At 39.0% G+C, this 19,736-nt stretch overlaps 1 protein-coding gene across 1 annotated transcript in view; it reads right to left on the reverse strand.

The window, feature by feature from the left end:
- Positions 1 to 3,019: 3,019 nt before the first annotated feature.
- The window catches only part of LOC143340239 (uncharacterized), a 61,990-nt gene continuing 45,273 nt past the window's right edge, over positions 3,020 to 19,736 (reverse strand). Inside the window, exons 2-10 of the mRNA XM_076761957.1 lie at positions 12,244 to 12,601; positions 10,248 to 10,532; positions 9,821 to 10,094; positions 8,922 to 9,126; positions 8,625 to 8,809; positions 7,696 to 7,891; positions 7,317 to 7,529; positions 3,964 to 4,194; positions 3,020 to 3,415 (exon numbers count right to left, since the gene is read on the reverse strand). Of these exons, the coding sequence (XP_076618072.1) occupies positions 3,243 to 3,415; positions 3,964 to 4,194; positions 7,317 to 7,529; positions 7,696 to 7,891; positions 8,625 to 8,809; positions 8,922 to 9,126; positions 9,821 to 10,094; positions 10,248 to 10,532; positions 12,244 to 12,601 (2,120 nt within the window). The 3' untranslated portion in view covers positions 3,020 to 3,242. The remainder of the gene's footprint in view (positions 3,416 to 3,963; positions 4,195 to 7,316; positions 7,530 to 7,695; positions 7,892 to 8,624; positions 8,810 to 8,921; positions 9,127 to 9,820; positions 10,095 to 10,247; positions 10,533 to 12,243; positions 12,602 to 19,736) is intronic.

The raw sequence follows: 19,736 nt of genomic DNA on the forward strand, positions 1-19,736 counted from the left end.
TGATTCGTAGAGTATAGAATATTCTTTGGAACTAGAGGGATAAATAAAATATAAACGTTTCGTAAGGTGTACAGACACATAAAACGTCAGAATAGAAAATATTTAGATAATTTTCAGGATAGAACGTAGTGTACAGATTGGATTTCCAAGTTGGATAGATAGTCGAGCTTTTAAAAACAAATTTATTATTAAATGTACATCTTTATCTGATAACGGAGTATACGCGAATGACTCGCTTAAATACTACCTGTACAAAAACACGAAAACTCATCTCCACGTGCACAATAACTGTTGAAACTCTTAAAAGCGTTTCGTTACATAAATAAGTATACAAAAATTCGACGTTTCAATTCCACCCATAAACGCTCCAAACGTATAGAAACAAGTTTCTCGTTGCACTGACGATAAAACGTTCGATTATCCAAGCGGTAAACGATCGAACAACGGATTTTGATAAACTTCGACGAACAATCTTCCGTGCAATCAATTTTCCACGACATATATATATATATATTAAAAGGCACGTCTGTACATCTTTATCAAAAATAACTGAATAAATTAAGGAAAAACGAAAAAAGGAGATTTACAACAATGTTACATATAATAAAGGAATGTTAAAGGACATCGGTTAAATCGAACGTTGCGAAGTTGACAATAAATCACTATCTTTCCATCGTATCGCTCTCGAGCAAGTAAATCTTTACAAAATAAATAGCGATTGACTTTATGAACGTCTGATCAGCAACAGGTACGTTTCCCTGCGACGATTCATTCGAACGTACCTCGATCTTCCAGACAACCCACCCTTCGAACCTGTCCAATTAACACGACAATCGACGTTTGTCGAAATCAACCACCGAAATATTTATCTTCGACAAGTTCGCGAACGCTTTCGGATGTTGGTCGAACAGAATCCTCTCTCGTCCCGTAAATTACGCGAAGTAAATTAGAGACAAGCCAGTATGTGCCAGGGATCGATTCTTCCGTATCGATCCATTGAATGGAAATGATTTCGGTTTGGGACTTATCTCGATACGCGTTGATTGCATCCATCTGACAGATAATGGAGATAAAAAAAAATAATTTCAATCCCAGACAAGTAGTTCGCGAGAAGTTGGCTAGCGAAAGGAATGCTTAGGTGCCAACTTTTCACAGACTCACAATACATCGTTGACGAGATATATTCAAGAAATATCGACAAATAGATTTTTCTAATGTTAATGAGCAATTATTTCGATGTTATTCGATACGTATCGGTATTAACGAGCTTGTAATTGGATCGGTCCCCATCGCTAGCGACGAGTAAACGACACGTTCTGTCTCTGTGACCACGCGTCGTCGTCGCGATTGAGTATTTCGTGTTTTAATGGTTCCGTCGAGTGTATTCAGCGAAACGAAACCAGTGAGGTTTATCTACAAAATGCGAATCGTGACGAGGCGCACGTGCATCCGTGAGGGTTGCACCTGCGCAGCGCCACGATCGCCGAACAGTCGAGCACTATAGCGTTAATTGTGAGTTAAGAGTAACTGTAAGATGTATTCTCCGTCCACGATAAAGGAAACGGAGGCACCATGAATAAAACGTACAACTATGACGACACGACGTACGCCGTGATTGGAAAAGTTTGCGCGCGTATGAAGCGCGGAACGATCGTTCGAGCGTCGGTTACACGCTCGAGTTCGAATTAATTACGATTATTAGTCTTCTGCAAAGGGGTTAGGTCTGGAAGGCGCAAATTTGGGTAGCAAACACATTAAACGTTTCTTCAAGCAATATCAAACGTTCATGAATGTAAAAGATGTTCGTAGGAGATGGCTTTGCACTGCTTTCCTTTTTCTGCAGAGGATGTCTCGAATTTTTATTTTGAGCTGAAATCAGTTAATAATGATTATTCTCGAGTTACGTGTTACTGAATGATGAAGAAAAGTCGTTGAATGGCTTCTATGATTCGAGCTGGTGTGGCCTTCTAAATGAAAAACAAAAGGAAACAGATTCTTCTTCTGCATTATGTTTTATGAACTAGGAACAATCCTTCTTGATACTCTTTGGCAGCAAATGTTTCAACTCCTTATTGTTAGATATTCTGAACAGCAATTTCTAAAATATTAAGTATCAAAACTGTCGAGAAACATTAGAAAAAACTCAATTTTACCAAATTGCTGTACCGATCTAGCTACCAAATTGATTTTTTGAACGAACCTCCAGAGTTTCCATTAAACCTGTGTCTGTATCCGCACAGTTGCATCCTGCGATCGTAAACGATAGATTAACATCGAAATTTTAAACTCGAGCGTAGAAACAGTGATCGTAACGACGAACGAAGCAATAAGATCGGCAATCTCATCGACGCCTTTTCCGTCTTCCTCGACGCTAATCTCTACGAATATTTTTTGTATTTTTCCTCTTTTATGTTATTCCATTTTACACGTATTAGGCAATGGCTAAGTTTTACCCTAATTGATCTACTTGGAAAAGGCTGACAAGGACAAGAACGAAAGCCGCGTGCGCCGGTTTGCGGGCACGAATTTCCACCTTAACTACGGCCACTTTAGGAACCTAGACGCGATCCAGCGAGGCGTCTCGCTTCATGGACCAGCCGCGATCGACTGGATCTAACGGGTCGAGTTTCCTTAAACAGCGTTTCCCTAATGATCGCCGATCGACCACCTCACCGGTGAAAGGTCTACCGGCGCATTGTCTCGCAGATTCTTCTTCGAGCGCTACTTTTAACCCCAACAATGCTCCCACGTTAATGTCTCGTTAAATGTAACGACTATTTCTACATTATTTACAGAGTTACAAATGTTAGTAACATTCGCGCGTCCCTACGACAAGTCTGGACGATTTATGACGATGGTCGTACGCGAACACGATTGGGGAGGGGTAGAATTTGCAAAAGCATCCAGGACATAATAAATATCGACTGTTGCCAACGCGGAATCGTCGCCGATTCGGGAACGATCGACGTTTCTAGCACCAAAAACGGCACCGACTCGCTCGACTCTTTTCCTCCGACTCGTTCTCTCCTTTTCGTTGCACGTGCGCCTTGTTTTTGGGGGTGGGGGAAGGGGGGGGGACCACAGCTATCTCTCCAAACTTTCTCGCGGCGAAACGACCCGACGAGAGCAAGATATTTACGAAAAATTATTCGCTACAGCATACTGACTAATTTACAAGAAATACGCTAAGGATATCGTGTATGCTTTGGACCGCCTCGATCACTGACCGCGTTCAGGATCGATCAGTGAAACGAGTCCAACGACAGCGACGGAGGCGTAATGGGTGGCAAGTGGTCCCCGCATCTGGGGAAATTAGGTGGCACCGGTGGCAAATCGGCGTGCGTTCCCACGTGCAGGATCAAGTTCATACCGATAAGTATGTGGAAGAGGAAGTGACAGTGGAACAACCAGTATCCTGAAAAGATCAAAATAATAATGGTTATTCTTTATTTTATATCACTGATCTAAAAAAGAAACCGAGGTAGAATATTTTATATATTTTCAATCTATTCTATCAAATTCGAATGGTGAATGGATCAAAAATAGAAAATAAATTTGGTATTATTAATCAATTCTTTTTAAATTATTTTTAAGTGTGACACAAAAGAATTTATTACCAAGCTTCGTCCATCATTATATAGTATGTCAACCTCTATATTTTTGGGTCAATCATTTATTAAAATGATTCTACACGGATACTTTTTGATTGTTCGAACGTTTCTTAAATTCTTTCGAGAGGGATTATTTTTTAAGATTAAATGATTTCTTTCTTGTACACGCAATTTCATATTTCTTTTTGTTTCAGAGATTTTGTACTCGACTATTTGTTATCGAAACTTTTACACGTTTAAACATACTGGATTCGAATAATATAATCGAAGAATTCGAACTCTAGAAATTCGATGCATGCAAATCGATTTCGAATAAGAACTTTCTACGCGTGTTTTTTGATGCTTTGCTCACCAGGATTGTCAGCACGGAATCGGAAGATCACGTAGCCGTTGTTCGGAACGGCGATGGTGTCCTTGGCAGGTGGCAAATTGAACTGTCGGTTGAGGAGACCTCTCTTGTCCAGATCCAGCGCGTGCTTCAAATTAATCTTTTTCACGTTCTTGTCCGGTGAGCGACCGATACCGATCACGTTGAAAGCGTAGCCGTGCAAGTGGAAGGGATGCGACAGATTCGGTTGTTGGACTGCACGAAACGAATCACAGTGATACATAACGTGAAAAAATATCTGTCGAGTAGATTAAATTAATTTTGTTTTAACCCCTAAGTGGATTATTGGAGCCCTCCGCAAGTTAAAACTAATAATTATTTAATATATGTCAATGTAATTACTTGAAAACTTATGTAATCTTCTATTAGTTCATTATTTTTTAAATGCTTTAAAGTAAAGTTAATTTCCATTTACTAATTTGGTAAAAATCAACATTAAGTAAAATAATTCAGTTGAGATTGAAAGACCACTTAAGGGTTAATTCGTTCGAGTAAAAGGCTTCGAAAATATACGCGTGGTTTTCTTGAAACCTTATTGCAACGAAGATAATAAAGTGCTAGAGTGAGAATAAGTAGTAATAACAGCGATAATAAGATGAAAACTTATACGAAAGAAAGTATCGCATAGTGAACACAAGGTCGAAGAAAGCAATACGTGTGTACGACCTTGGTTCTCGATAGAAGTTCAAACAAACGTACGACTCCTCGAATTTGACCATATTTTCATTCCTATTATTTGCAACAATTATTAATTAACATCAGGTTATAGTTAAAATAATGCTGGATAGCAGGTGTTGGACAAATAATTGTTTTTAATACCATTTTGCATAGAATATTCATTTTTCGGTCGAAGAAACGGTTCCTTGTTAATTGATTGGTGACGTGGTCAAGGACGGTCTTCCCCACCCCTCTCACTCTACTGCCTACGGAGAAGTTACACTGCCGGTGACATGCTCTCCCTTTCTCCTCTAGGCTAGCGGACGTGGCGAAACGTCGTGGGGCTGCACTCCACTTCTACTGACCACTACTGACCACTGGCGAGCTCTGGGGACCAATACTGACCAGTACTGACCAGTAGTGACCACGACTGACCACGACTCACCACCCTTGAGAACTCGTGAGAATTGTTGACCAGTACTCACCAATACTGACCATTGTTGACCAGTAGTGAGTTATATCAGAATCTCACGTTTACTATTTCTGTTCCGAAATTTACACGCCTGCTGGCCTTGAATGTGTCGATTCGTCCCGATTTTGTATATTTGGCCTCCTTACTGACTTGATTTGTTTGGTACATATTTTACATTTCACATACAAATTTGTTTCACCGACCATTACGCCTGTTGGGCTTGAATATGGGGATTCGTCTCGGTTTTATTTCTCTAGACTCCTTTCATATTTCACTATTTGTTCCTTGTTTGGTTTGTTCGATGCATATTCCATATTGTACATACAAATCTCTTTCACTGACCACCATCGACACAGTGGCGAGTGATATGTCTATCTTCCATTTCTCACTTATTTCTTGGCATTCAAATGTCTGTTGGGCTTGAATGTATCGTTTCGCCTTGCTTTGATTTGTCTGGTCCCCTTACATATTTCACTTCTGGTTCCTTGTTTATGAATGTGTTTGCTGCCTTATTTTATTCATGTCTCTAATGTTGCTTGTTCTATATGTTGTGCTTCTGTGCATGTCTACTTTTACGTCACTGATTTATCTGGGTTCATTTATTTTATTCGAGGTCTTCATATCTTCCAATGTATTATATTCAATCGTTTAACTAATCATAAATGCAGCCTTTTTTAGTTCGTTTCAGCTTACTTACAGGCCTCCATCATCGTGGGACATCGATCGGTCCATTCATTTTATTACAGAGCTTCGTGGTTCCCAATTTATTATATTTAACTGCTTAACTAATCGCAAATGCAGCCGCTTTTAGTTTGTTTCAGCTTACTTACAGGCCTCCATCATCGTGGGACATCACTGGACATCGTGACACGACAACGCAAGGACATCGAGGGACTTCATTAATTATATTTTTAAGGCCGCGATACCAAGCAATTATTAACTTAGCTTCACGTTCTCTCGTTCTTTCGTTTCTTGATTCGATCACCGCTGTTTCGTCGAACGAAATACGTGATCGGCCGTGCAGTGGTCTGAAAGGTCCAATTGCCTTCCCTTGGTAGCTCAATCCTGGGAAAATGGTACTTCGTTGGAAGGTGTGGAGTATCCGTTTCCTGCGGAAACGCATACCTTCCATTTCGTGGAGTATCCGCTTTCCTATAGGAATCGATCTATCAAAGGCAGTGTCGATTCGATCCGAAGATCTGCTGTACGGTTCAGCATCGCGTCGCGTCGCGTATCCCACAATTTAGCTTCATCCTTCTTTTTAAACGAAATAATTACTTGGCACAACTAAACTAGAAGATCGGAGGAACTTTGGTTCTTTCTATCTTCTTAGTTTAGTCATTCAGATTGTAAAATTGCGAAAGGGAGATCGATGGAACTTGGATTCCATTTATCTCCCTTTGGGTCTTCATTCGCAGAAACCTCCACGTGGTGAGACCTGGGTAATATTATTTAGCGTTTAATTAATAATCGTATCACCCTTAGCTGGGTAATGCAATTATTAATTAAAAACTAAGTAATATTAGCGAATTGGCTGCGATCCGCCTTGCATAGGTCATCATAAATATAGAGCTTCTTCACTAGGTTAGCTTTGATTCTCATTGATTCATCAAAGATTCTAGAGTATTGTTAAAATCACCTCCGAATTTTCAGGTATGGCAGTCAGATTGGGCCACGAAAGTCTATAAGGTGAATGGTCTACTCGTATATCTCGTCTGTGGTTTGAATCTCAAGAGACACCATTTTTTTATTTATGGAGACTGCACCCTATTTCGTGCCATAACTACACTCCTCCCAACGAAGATACTTTCCCCACATTGTTTTTAGATTTCTCGAAGAACTTCAAGAAGTATAGTTTTCATTATTTTCACTCGAAAAAATAATAAATACGTATTACGTTTTCCTTTTAAAAACTAACAAGATTTAAAAATTGTATTCCTAGACCAAAACACTCTCCTAATACTAGATTTACTTAAAACCTCAATTTGACTGAATTAATGATTCCATATTTAAAGTTACATGAATCTAACTATTATTTATCAGGTATTTATGTTGAATTTAATTAATATAACTGTACGAAAGCTTCCAAATTGAAAGAAAAATCGACGTAAAGAGTTTCTATAAAGATCTGTGGAATCAATGTCTGTAAATGTAGCGTTAAAGTTGATTAGAGAGAGTTTGTTCGTACCTTCGTCGACGAGGACCACTTCGACGACTGCGTTGTGCGGGATATCAACCTGGTGGGTGCACATGCAGTTGGCGCCGCAGTCGGCGGGCCTGTTGTCCCCGTTGCAGAACTGTTCAGGCGGGATGTCGTCGATTTGCGAGAGCGGAGGCGCCGGCGGAAACGTGAACGAGATTTCATCGACGAGAGAAATTACGTGGTCTCCGGTCGGTGCCACTGTAAGCACACGGCGAAATGTCAAACGCTTTCCATAGAGCGTCCGAGAACCGTTTAATTCTGAATTTAGCAGATTAAATTGGCGATCAATGGACGCGTTGCACCAGGCGTAACAAAAAGAAGCTACGCTCTGACGATCCAACATTTTGAAATCACCGGTTCTTACCCAAGAATCGATTATACGTCTGAGGCTGGAAGACTTCTTCTGGCCTGTAGAAGAGGAAACGGAATGGCAAGAATATTTTCACGTCTGGACGCTGCTGGAGAATTCCTTGGTCGACCTGGCGAGCATTCTTCAGCTGGTTCACGCAAATCGCGTCTACTCGATCGCGACTGCATATGGCGTCCAGAGGATTCAGAACCTAAACGCGAAATTTCATGGTGATACGTTTCTTTCATCTACTATTGGCAATGAAGTGCTCTAGTTTTTGCGTTATTTACAGGTAGAGTGCAAGCAGAAGCTGCTAGAGATTCTATTTATGCTTACGACATTCTCTGTTAATCGCTTTGCAGGTTCTAGAAATTACGAAAGGGATTAGAAATAGCTAATTTCATTTCCAGTTATATCGGTTTCCCGAGCAGTCGGATTGAAATCAAGGGAATTTAAAAGATATTACAGAATCTTGCAACGATTAATAAATACCTGCGCGCAGGGATACGTTAGAATCACGAAAGCTATTTTTATAGATCACAAAAGTGACCAGTTCTCGGATATACAATTCGAAATATTTGCAAAAATAATTAATAGAAATTACTAATTGGGAATACACCCACCTGAAGACGAAAATAGCAAAAATTACTATTAGGAATTACAAGAGTAATCAAATTTCGTAAATTTCTTTTGTAATCGAATTAAATAAACAGATCTGAAGTAATTCTATAAAAGTTATGAAGTTATCGACCCTTCACAGCTCCTCGAACGTATGGATCGAACATAGAAGCATAAATTAAATGTATCGTAATATTATATAAACGATAAAAATCCTGAAAAAGACCAAGATGATGTAAATAATTTAAAAAATTGACCAGACTCGGTGAATCTTCTTTCCAATTGTGAATCGAAATTGAGACGCGTTTCGCGATTTCTGTACTTACAACACCCTGTGGAAGACCGAAATCGTAGGTTGGCGCGGTGGTGGTAGGTTGGTAAGGGCCACGAGCGTAACGCAGTATGGCCAACTGTTGCGCCCGGGGAATACCACACTCGCCAAGCGCGCGAACTTGTATCCAATAAGCGCCGACCGGTTGATCCGCGTTTATAACGAAGTCGTATCGTTCGCCTGTAAATCACGGTTTCACTTTTACGACGAACAATTAAAAACACCTTTTATTTCGCACTTTCCCTCCCGCGGAACGGGCAATAAAAATCACTGGCGGGAAAAGAAGATTTACCGGAGAACGAAATAATGGTGTCCACGCCGACTGGTTGCACCGCCTCTCCGTCCGTGGCGACCACTGTCAAAGAGTGACCTTCGATTGTAATCTGAGATGGACACACCGATCCGAAGGAATTGATCATTCGAAAACGATAACGACGACCGGGTGTTATGGTGTAGACCTCCAGGGGTGTATTCGTCATGAAACCGGTGTTGGGATCCTACGGACGCCAGAAACAAGATATTGGACACTGGCATTGTTTATTGCGTTTCGAGAATAATTTCTGAGCGGAGAAATTGAAACCCAAGATGTCGACAATTGGAACTTTAAATGTGCTGACTCTAGTTTCCGATCGTAAAGTTTCTTACAGCTTGTCCTCCACTTTAACACGGTTTCGATAATAAAAGATAAAAATAATTTGGAATGTGTAGAATATTAAGTGTAGACGCTTAATAATTGAAGAACAAAGAAAGCGAAATGTAATAAAAGATAAAATGAATTTTGGAGCCAAGAGGAAATTGTTATTTTTCGTAAAATATTTATCTTCCTGCATGTAGTATTCTCGTGTGGCACGTGCCTGTTTCCCGAGCACTTCAATTATGTAAATATCATTAATTACCGTTACGTAACTTGACATGCTTCTCTGAAAAAGTGCACCGAATAATTGCTCGGTTTTGCACTTGCGTCACGGCGAGCTCGATAGAAGAGGTAAATGTACACAAGGTAGAACCTAAGGTGTGTATGCAAATTTAGATATTTATATCTCTGGAATTATTTAACGTCTGCACCTAACGTTCTACGCGTTCCAACAGGAACGTATGATTCGCAATTACTAATTAATGTTGAAATCCGCTCTTTTATGACAGAGAAAAGAGGATGATGATAAAGTAAAGAAAATTAGCCATGTTTTATACCCTGAATTGTCCTTTTCCGTTGATCAGGACGCTCTCAGGCGCTTGTCCAGTGTTAACAGCAAGACGACCGGGGAAACGTTCAGCCGCGTTCTCGTGGAACCAATCGCTGAGTAGAATGACATGAGTAGTCAAATCGTAGTCGTAAAGGTGGCTGTTAGGATCTTTGCTCGGTGGTTGACGAATCACGATACTTCCATAAAGACCATCTATTTTCTGCAATCCGGTATGAGCGTGCCAGAAATGTGTACCTTCGTTCTCGGCCATCCATTGATACCTGCGTTCAAACACATGACGAACGTTAAGCCTACAATAACCTCAACGACGTCGTAAATTACTCGTACGCGAGAGAAACAAGATTGTACCGAGGGAAAACGAGGAATCAATTTATTTCGATTACTTTCATACGGTAAGATTGTTATTGGATTACCTGAACGTGCTACCCTCTTGAATGGGACATTGCGTGACAAATGGCGCGCCGTCGTAATACTGAGTTCCCCTTTGCCAGATACCGTGCCAGTGAATGGTCACTTCCATTCCTTCGATATGATTCTCCACGTCGACCACGACCTTGTCGCCTTGACAGACTTGGATACTAGGTCCAGGTACCATTCTGTTCGCTGCTAGAATACCTCTTTCCACACCATCCGCCAACACGCACTGGCAGTCGCTCCAGACAACGTTGGTCGCGTTGGGGGTGCAAATTTGACAGGCACTGTCGATCGGAGGAAATAATTGTTAATCAGAGCTTTAAAATCTCCGAATGTTTCTTCAAAATTAAATTTCCAAACCATTATTTACGAGAAATGTGGACTAGTAATTATGCAAACATCCTGTATACGAATATAGATTCATCTTCAATTAAATAAATAATTTATAATTCAGTTTTATCGCACACTAGTTATATAATCGATAGAAACTGCTGAAACTTACTTGGGTATGTAATGTCAAAGTAAATATCAAAATAAACATAGAAGGTAGCATAAATTAGAATAGTCATTATGTTCATCGGATAGAGGATGAAACCCCCTTTAAAATGAAATTTGTTTCAAGTCGATAGCGTAATTAGTTCCGGAGATATGACAATTTTTGTTTGAAGTCGAATGTCAAAGTAAATGTCAAAATAAACATAGAAGATAGCATAAATTATAGTAGTAAGTATACTCATCGGATAGGGGATGAAAAGCCCTTTAAAATGAGCGTTCGTACGAGTCGATAGCTTTATTAGTTCCGGAGATATAGCGATTTTAGTTTCAAGTCGATCGGATGGTTAGTTTCGGAGATAGGATTTGTTTACGGTTTGTTGTGCGCGCGCGAGTTCATTCAAGAAAATAGTAAACAGTGCGTAGTAAATTCTTGGAAATACTACGCCCGTCTCTAGGTCACTCGGCCACGAGTCACGTACGAGACAAAGAGGTCCAGCGCGACGCGTCAGACGAAGACAGCGATAGTCAAATTAAGAAAAATACCCTTTTACATAAATTACGATATCTCGAAAACGGAAAGTCCGATCGACAAAAACCAAAAGCCATTTTAAAGGGGAGGCTTTGCCGTTGCTAACGGTGGCTCGATCATGGAGAAAATGCTAATCATTTCGAAACTGCAGGTAATTAAAGTTTTTAGTAATTTAATGCGCGTTAGTAGTCTACCGTAACACGGGAAGCGCCATAAGAGGATTTTCTAAAAATTACCTATTTACATAAATTACGATATCTCGAAAACGGAAAGTCCGATCGACAAAAACGAAAAGCCATTTTAAAGGGGAGGCTTTGCCGCTTCTAACAATAGTTTAATAATTGATGAAACACTAATAGTTTCAGAACTGCACGCATCTAAAGTTTTACTATTTTTAATACGCATTAATAGGCTTGCGTAAGACGGAGAGCGTGGAATGCAGGAAACTTAAAAATTTCTCCTTCATATAAATTACGATATCTACAAAATGGAAAGTCCGATCGCCATAAATCAAAAACCATTTTAAAGGGGAAGGTTTGCCGTTTCTAATGGCGGCTTAACCATGAAGAAAACTTCAGTAATTTCGGAATTGCACGCGTCTAAAATTTAACTACTTTTAATATCCTACTAATTTTAGAGTAACAAACTCCTCAAGTAAAATTGAAGATTCTCTCCTTTCATATTTGCTATACATTTCCTAATTACATCGAAAGCTACCCAGAAATTGATACCAAACTTTATCCGCTTTTATACAAAAAAATATAAATCGTTCAACCAGTCAGGTGATTGGTTATTTTTAATTTGAGATAACTTTTTTTCTTTGCAATACGTTTCTTGTAGGCTAAAATAAAATTCATGCAATAGAGAATCGAATCTTACGATTAATTTTAACCTTTATAAAAAGGTCAAACGTTGAATTCGATATTTCTAAAATTTATACGCTTTGATGACTACGAATGCGAAATACTCACGCTCCGAGAACGGTGTAATATTCAAGGGTAAAGTGGTAGTAGCATATCCTGGGTGGTTCGTTCTCCCTACAGGCTCTGGCACACTCGTCTGGCGAAGAAAGTGCAGGATTACGACGAAGTTCAGCGGTTGCACGCTCGCTATAGTCCAAGGGTCTCATTCTCGGTGGTCTGACGGTGGCCCCTCTGCTACCGAGGTTATCAATTCCACCGAAACCGCTTCGGAATACATTTGCATTTGGATGAGTTTGTACCAGTCCGTGACCGGAGGGGAAGAAATTCGTGTCGTCGGTGAAGATATTGCCCGTCTTCAGAGTCGGAGTCCAGAAAGAAGAAGCTGGTGTCTGATCGACACTTACATCTGTTAGTAAAAAAAACAATTCTTCAATTGGTAAATTGTAACACAAGTACCATTACTGATCGTAGCAAACACAATTTCTCATTATTCGAGGAGACCACTTAACCCTACCACCCCAAATAGCTCTTGAATCAACTAATTTATATTAAAAATTGTGTCGTATAATGGAGAATATATTACGAAGTTACCTTGGCTTTTTTAAAGAGATAAATCTTGGAATTTTTTAACGAAATGCCTAACTCTTTATTCCACCATTCAAACAAGAATCTTTAGTGGTCTATTTAGGTTCATTACCCTCTATATCGTGTACTAAAAAAATTTCGTTTTTAATTTTCATCTAATAAAACTTCCATACAATGAGAGTTATATTTATAATACATGTGTACAAGCTTTATTTCACAATGTAATATTATTTATGATATACACACTGTGAATATATTTATTTCAATAGAAAAGAATTGTATGGAAGTATTAAGTATCGAACAGAAAAGGAAACCTGCCAAAAATAATATCTATATAACTTTGTTATAACTAGATGCAGGTGAAATTATGCAGGAATTCTACAATTGTGAACAAATGACATAACACGGTGGAGGAAGCAGGTGCAAGAAAAATCTTTCATTTCTTCTAAACGTTGTGGTAAAACAAAACACAAGAAATAGTACGGAGTGACTATAAAATATAGTGTAACAAAATTGGGCAATTACACGTGGACAGAAGATATACTGCCGCATTTACTCAGTGAAAATGCATGATCTAGTATTCGAGAACTCGATGACCATAAATTATATAACTACAACTGTTCGCTGGACGTTACACGTACGATAGAAGCGTTACGCATACAATGTAAGATTGATTGCCCAGACGCCAACGTTTCAACACGTTTCAACACGTTTCAACGAGTATTCGAAGAAAGTAGAAACGAACAAAAAGTTTCAAATGTTTTCGCCCATTTCTCATGACACGCATAAAACCCGTAATCCGTGTTTACTTCCAGATTTAAAAGGAAAAATGACCACGGTTAAAACGCCCCACCGAATCGGGTAGCGCGTACGTAGATCTAAAAAACGCTCACTTATCTCGATCGCGCTCGCTCGTTTTGCTATGAAAGTATGCGATTCACTGACTGGAAGTAATTGCTCGAATTCACGCGAATCTCCGTATCAAGGTAGCAGCGCCGGGCAGAATTTATTTAATTACCGAAACAATTATTACTACATTCCGAAAACTGAACTACTTCTCTAAAATGTACTTTCTTTCCTTACTTCTACGGTTTGTATATTATTTATGTACAATTCTTCATCGATGTATATATAATACTCTTTAATTTTATATCGTTTTCATTTTTTGGTAATATTATTTATATCGAGTGTTATTCTATTTTTATAATTTCGTGTCCAGAAGACTTTATTTGCTGAATAAAATGTCGTGCAATTGAAAACATAATTGGAAGTTGTTAATTGTAATTGACAGATTAAATTCTTGGACCTTTTCTGTTATGTGCACTATTTTAGTTCATTTTTATATCATTTTAAAAGTGATTCAGAACTATTTTAATATAACTTATATAAATGTAATCTGTATTCACAATTGTAATGGGAGAAAATATAGTAAATTATAGAAGTACTCATATACCCTATAGGAAGAATGTAACCTTTGTTTCCTTTTAAATTTTTTTAAAGAAATTATGCCCTTGATATTAGATGTTCATACAAATGATCCACTAATTTGTATCAAATCCATTTTGAAGCAATGCATTTATCAATATAATTCTTGTCACTGATTAGCATCTTGTCCTATCTTTCAAACAAATTAGAGAAGCCAGTTTGATAGAAAATTTGGTCTTCGCTTGGGATAAAGTCATTTCACTGGAACGACATTTCTAAAGTATTTGTCAAACAAGGCGTGTTACATCGATCAAAACAAGTAGTAGCCTGGAGATACGATGTCCAGTAAATACACTAGGTGCGATAAAAATTCCAGTCAAGTTGCAACAATGTGTCCTTGCTCAAAGTCGCTATGTGAGGTCCGGCACTATCGTACAACAATTCGACTGAGTGATTACAAGTTCACGTGGAAACCACTTTCTCTCGTCTGAAATCCCGTTAATACGATGCAAGTTTTCTTCGATCTGTGCTGTGTTTTTGTCCAGCAGCTGTTCGAGGTCGAAAATCACCCTCGTTAAATTACAGAAGCTAAACTTTCAACATGCCATATGACATGACACAGGGAAAAGAACATCGGTTTTGCACGGTCTTTCGACCAGTTTTTCCTCGCTAAAATTTGTACAAAACGCATCGACGACTTATAACCATCCTTGCAAATATTACTTTAATTCGTTTCATCGATTTCTTGTATATTGTTTTTAACACGATTGAAAGCATCGTTTGTATTCAACGATTTCTTACGAACAAACGATGGATAATAAATATTTATAAAAAAATAGTAAAGAGTTATTTCGTGTTTGGGAATAAAATTGTCCAAAAAAAATGCTGCAGTTGTGTCGATAAAGTATCAGCTTGGAACGTTGGAAAATTATTTCCGTCGAGCAGTGGTGCAAATAAATAGGCAACACCAGATCAATTTTCCGCGCGCGAATCGGCCGCGAACCGGTTTTCGTCGCGCGAAAAATCGCGAGCACGTGCACGGAAAAAATCAGCCACGCTGGAATTTCGGATTGCGTAGCATTCTGAATCAGAAACGCGCTTGCGACTGCACGGGCGACCGCTAAACGAGAATGTTGATCTGTGCTAACGTTCTCTCGATGAATTTCTGAAACTTCGTGCACTTGTCTCGCCATATTCGTCGACCATAATGTTGCAACGCTCTTTATATTAATAGAAACTTCTTCGGAAGCCAAGACTCGATGAACCCTTTTGTCAGATTGGAAATTGCCGAAATTCACTTTTATTCGACGTGATTTTTGACGTAACAATTATTTATTTATATTCAGAATATTCAATTTGGATGGATGCATTTTTAAATAAATTCTAATTGTAGTTAAATAAATAATATTTTTGAACCTGTTCCTGCCTTAAAAAAACAGAAAAACAGAAGATTCGGTTGTATATTCTGTTGGTTGGACCAAACACATGATGTTCTACTTATTATTTTACTTTTACTTTTAATTAACGTATTTGTTACAGAGATAAGTAAGAGGTTCACGTATTATTACATATAGAATAATTTTGCATGTGTAATTCATTTGTTTTTATAGATTTGAAGATATGTCAAGTAGTCATGAAAGAGAAAAGATCAGTCCAGGAAGGAGTAGTGACGCGTACTTGGTCAGACATTTTAGTCAGTTTTCGACAGGCTAAAGTTGGATAAAATTTTACTTCAATATGAAGATAGTCACTAAAATCTCGTATATAATAGATATTTAACAACAATAACAATAATAATAATATAGAAAAATGTAATTTGCAAAAAGTATCGGTGAATATCGGTTTTAGTATCCTACTTGGCTCACAAAATTATTTTTGTTTTCTGAAATTTTAAGAACAATGGAATTTTAGAAGTGGAACGAGACGTTCTGTTTTTGCGAGAACACCTTGTATACTCTACTAGCGCGCAATCGCGTTTTCAATTACGTTGATTTTTGATCTCCGCCTCGGTGTGGGAGTCGAATGGAACGAGGGAACGAGCCGATGCAAGAATTGCTTTTCAATATTTAACTACCCTGCACAACTATGGACACTATACATAAAGGGTTATAGTATTATAATTCACCATTCTATCCGGTCGCACGCCAGGCGGTCGGCCTCGTCTGCGACTGGCATAGGCGTGCATTATTTACGACCATGCGCCGAACGTGCATCGTGACGTAAAAATTCTTCTCGGATGAATTATGCCGCTCGCTCGGTATGCGAACTTTTTGCTAGACAACCTTACTTAGAGAGCTTTCGAGCCGCGAACATGCCCCGGGAAGCTTTTACACGTCCGAAGCACAAGATGAATTTTGTAACAAGCCCCCGTACCCGTGAGAGCGAGAGTGGCGAGGCTAGTTTTATCTAACTTTTAATAAATTAATTCTTGAAAGGTACCACGACGAAAACTCATAATATTTTAAGCAACTACTATATATTTTAAAAATGAAGTTCAATCAGTATTATAAATTAGATACTCTAAAATTATAATAATAATTCGATAAAGGATCTTGGAAAATTCTACACAATATTATAATTATAAAAAGATTAATATAATCAAGTAATAATTATTTTACTTCGAGAATAAATAACAAAGGAAAACTTATTAAGAATAACGTAATAAATTGAAGTAAAATTGTATCACGCTTTTCGAAACTCGATAGTGCAAAATTCCACTACGGAAAATAATTTACACGCTTATTAACGTCGCGAAATTTCGCGTATATTAATAGAATCGGTAAACTTGTCGTGCCGAATGAACCGTAATTCGCGAATCGAGCAGACAAATATGGTTTTCAGGCATCCCGTGAATTTCGTATTGGGTCGTTTGTTAACTCGAGTCGCCGCAGAATTCGTCGAAATCGCCGGCATTTCTCCGGAGGAGTATGCAAATTGGTCGCACGGAACGACGCGTTTCGCAACGTTTCCGCGAAAAGTACGGACCGATCGTCGGGATCGTTAAAGAAATTTCTCTCGCGGATCGTGGGCCATTTGATATGGTCGGAACGGGCGGTTTCGATGCCGTCGTCGATGGTCCGCGCGCGATTTCGCTGATTTTTAAGCCGCGTAAGGAAGTCGAATGGTTCCGGATCGCGAGAAACGCAGACTGCGGCTAACTGGAAACGCAATATTCAATAATTACCCTATTTTCTGCGGCTTTCCTTAACGTGACTGCCTACTTTGGAGGTAAAATCTAATCGATTATTTCCCTTCTAACATTTTCTCGAACCTTGAGTCTCCACTCACAGAGTTGCGATGAAATTCTGAAAATTTGCAACGTTATAAGACGATTATCCTTCGTAAAATTTCTCAGAGTAACAACGTTCATAGATATTAAATTGAAACATCTATTTTACAAAATTTTATTTTCGAGACGAAGTAGCAGATGAATTTAGATTTTCTCCGTTTGGATTATCGTATGACAAATTATTCGCGCTGAGAATAGCTGGAGAGGCTCTTATTACCGATTGCAGAGGATTGACCAGCCAGCGAAACAGAAAGCAACTGGTTCGATAAGGATCGTGTCGCAACGATATTTTAGCAACAGAATGCGCGGAACTACAATAAGCTTCTGTCTATAAAAGAACCCATAGAAGTGGATAATATCTCTAGCAAAGGCAGTTTTTCCTCGTTGCTTCGCAGCAATTTCGTAAACTATCTGGTTACCTAACAGCGTTGCAAGAAAGGGATGCAGATTACAATTTATTGCTGCCGGGGATTCAGTAAATCTCTCGATTCTGGCGCGGTCGAACGCTGAAAGTTTTATATCCGCCCGACGATACACACGCGGCGTGTATGCACGGTAGCAGACATCGCGTACGCCGATTTACTTCCTTGATTTAGTATCGTGTCGCGGCCAGAGACTCGTTAACAATGCGAACATTTTGCATCGTAAACTATTACGTTCGAAGACGAATGTGTTGAACGTTGTACGCCTGACACGCAACAAACGCGATAAAATACTGAATTAACAGAAACCGCCTCGCGATGATCGCTGTTTGTCCATCGAATCGAAAGGAGTCTGCTGTAACTAACTGCAATTTCACGAAACGGTATTCCACAGAGCGTTCTAGGAAACCAGTAATCAAAGCTTCAGAATTTATTCTACTCAAGGGAAAATGTTATTTTGAGATCTTATTCTAATTATTCTTACTTTATATATTTGACATTTCTTTCTTCCTATTTCTTTTAATTGCTACCATTAGCCTGTCAATGCAATCTTATCACGTGCTAAAATTGGTACGCGTGTCACTCATTTACTCTTACTGCCCTGTATCATTATAGATTAAGTTTAATAATAGTTTAGTCGAGTCTTGTCTTTTACACTACTTTTAAAGACGTCATTACAAAACTTTTCGTTCGCGATAGACTTGTCAAAATGTGTGAAAAGTCCATCAGAGATATCATCTTGCGATATTAATCATTCGCGTTCGCCTTTTATTATCTGATTTATCTTGGTACAACAAGTGCTGCTACTTTAAGTAGTATCACAAAGAAAATGATAACAATATTTCGTCTCTACGCCAGTCGGTTTAAAAAAAATTCGATCGCGGACTACGAGTGGGATACCTCGAAGAACGAAACGTTTTCAGAAATTCTCCATTAAATCTTCGATGGAAATATTTATTAATATAAAATACTTGGATCCTCAATTCGATAATCAATACATATTAAAGGTTGAGAAAACTGCAAACTCATGTCACGTGTGCAGATATTTATTTAGACACGATTTCCCTACGAATATTAAGCACTGTTAAGGAGGAGAAATGAAAATGACGAATCACTCATTTATAGAAAGTTATTAGAAGAAAATTAGGTGTGCAAATACACTTCTTTGCCCGCTGTATGGAGACATCTACGAAGAGTAAAAGTAGAAAGTGTGAATAATTCATGTAGACAATGATCCCTCGAGTCAGATTCCGATTGACGCCGGAATGCCGAAAGAAGTCGGGAAAAGAATCGAAGGAAAGGCGTCGTGGAAAACGTCGGGGTTCCCATGATGCTCCTTAAAGCTATGTTTAATGAACCGTAGTTAGAAACGGTCGAACGGCTCGTACGACGTCGTTACGACGACTTTCACTGTATTTTTGCGCTTTACTTCCAACGACAGATCTCCAGTCGATGTGTCATCATCCGGCGTCCTATCGTATCGCGTTCTATTATGTAATTTTCATAGTTTTACGTAACACGCGACCGCGGGGAAAACGCGGTTTACATAATCCGGTCGAATCGACGTGGGCCAAGCTACAGAGTCCACCCACGCCGCGAATGAAAACCGTCACGCGGATGCTCTTCATGACGACAGCACGATGAAGCAATGTCAACTCGGCTGTACGACACGATTCGTGCAAACAATGCTGTGTAATGAGACTAGCATTTTCTTTGACCTGCTAAAAAGTCTGCAATTACCATCGTTGGGGGACGGAATAAGTCACTTACAAAATTTTCTACGAAGCTCTAACTATGTGTCAAGTTAACATTTTGACTGC

Source organism: Colletes latitarsis, chromosome 3 (assembly GCF_051014445.1).
Source record: "Colletes latitarsis isolate SP2378_abdomen chromosome 3, iyColLati1, whole genome shotgun sequence".
NCBI lineage: Eukaryota > Metazoa > Arthropoda > Insecta > Hymenoptera > Colletidae > Colletes > Colletes latitarsis.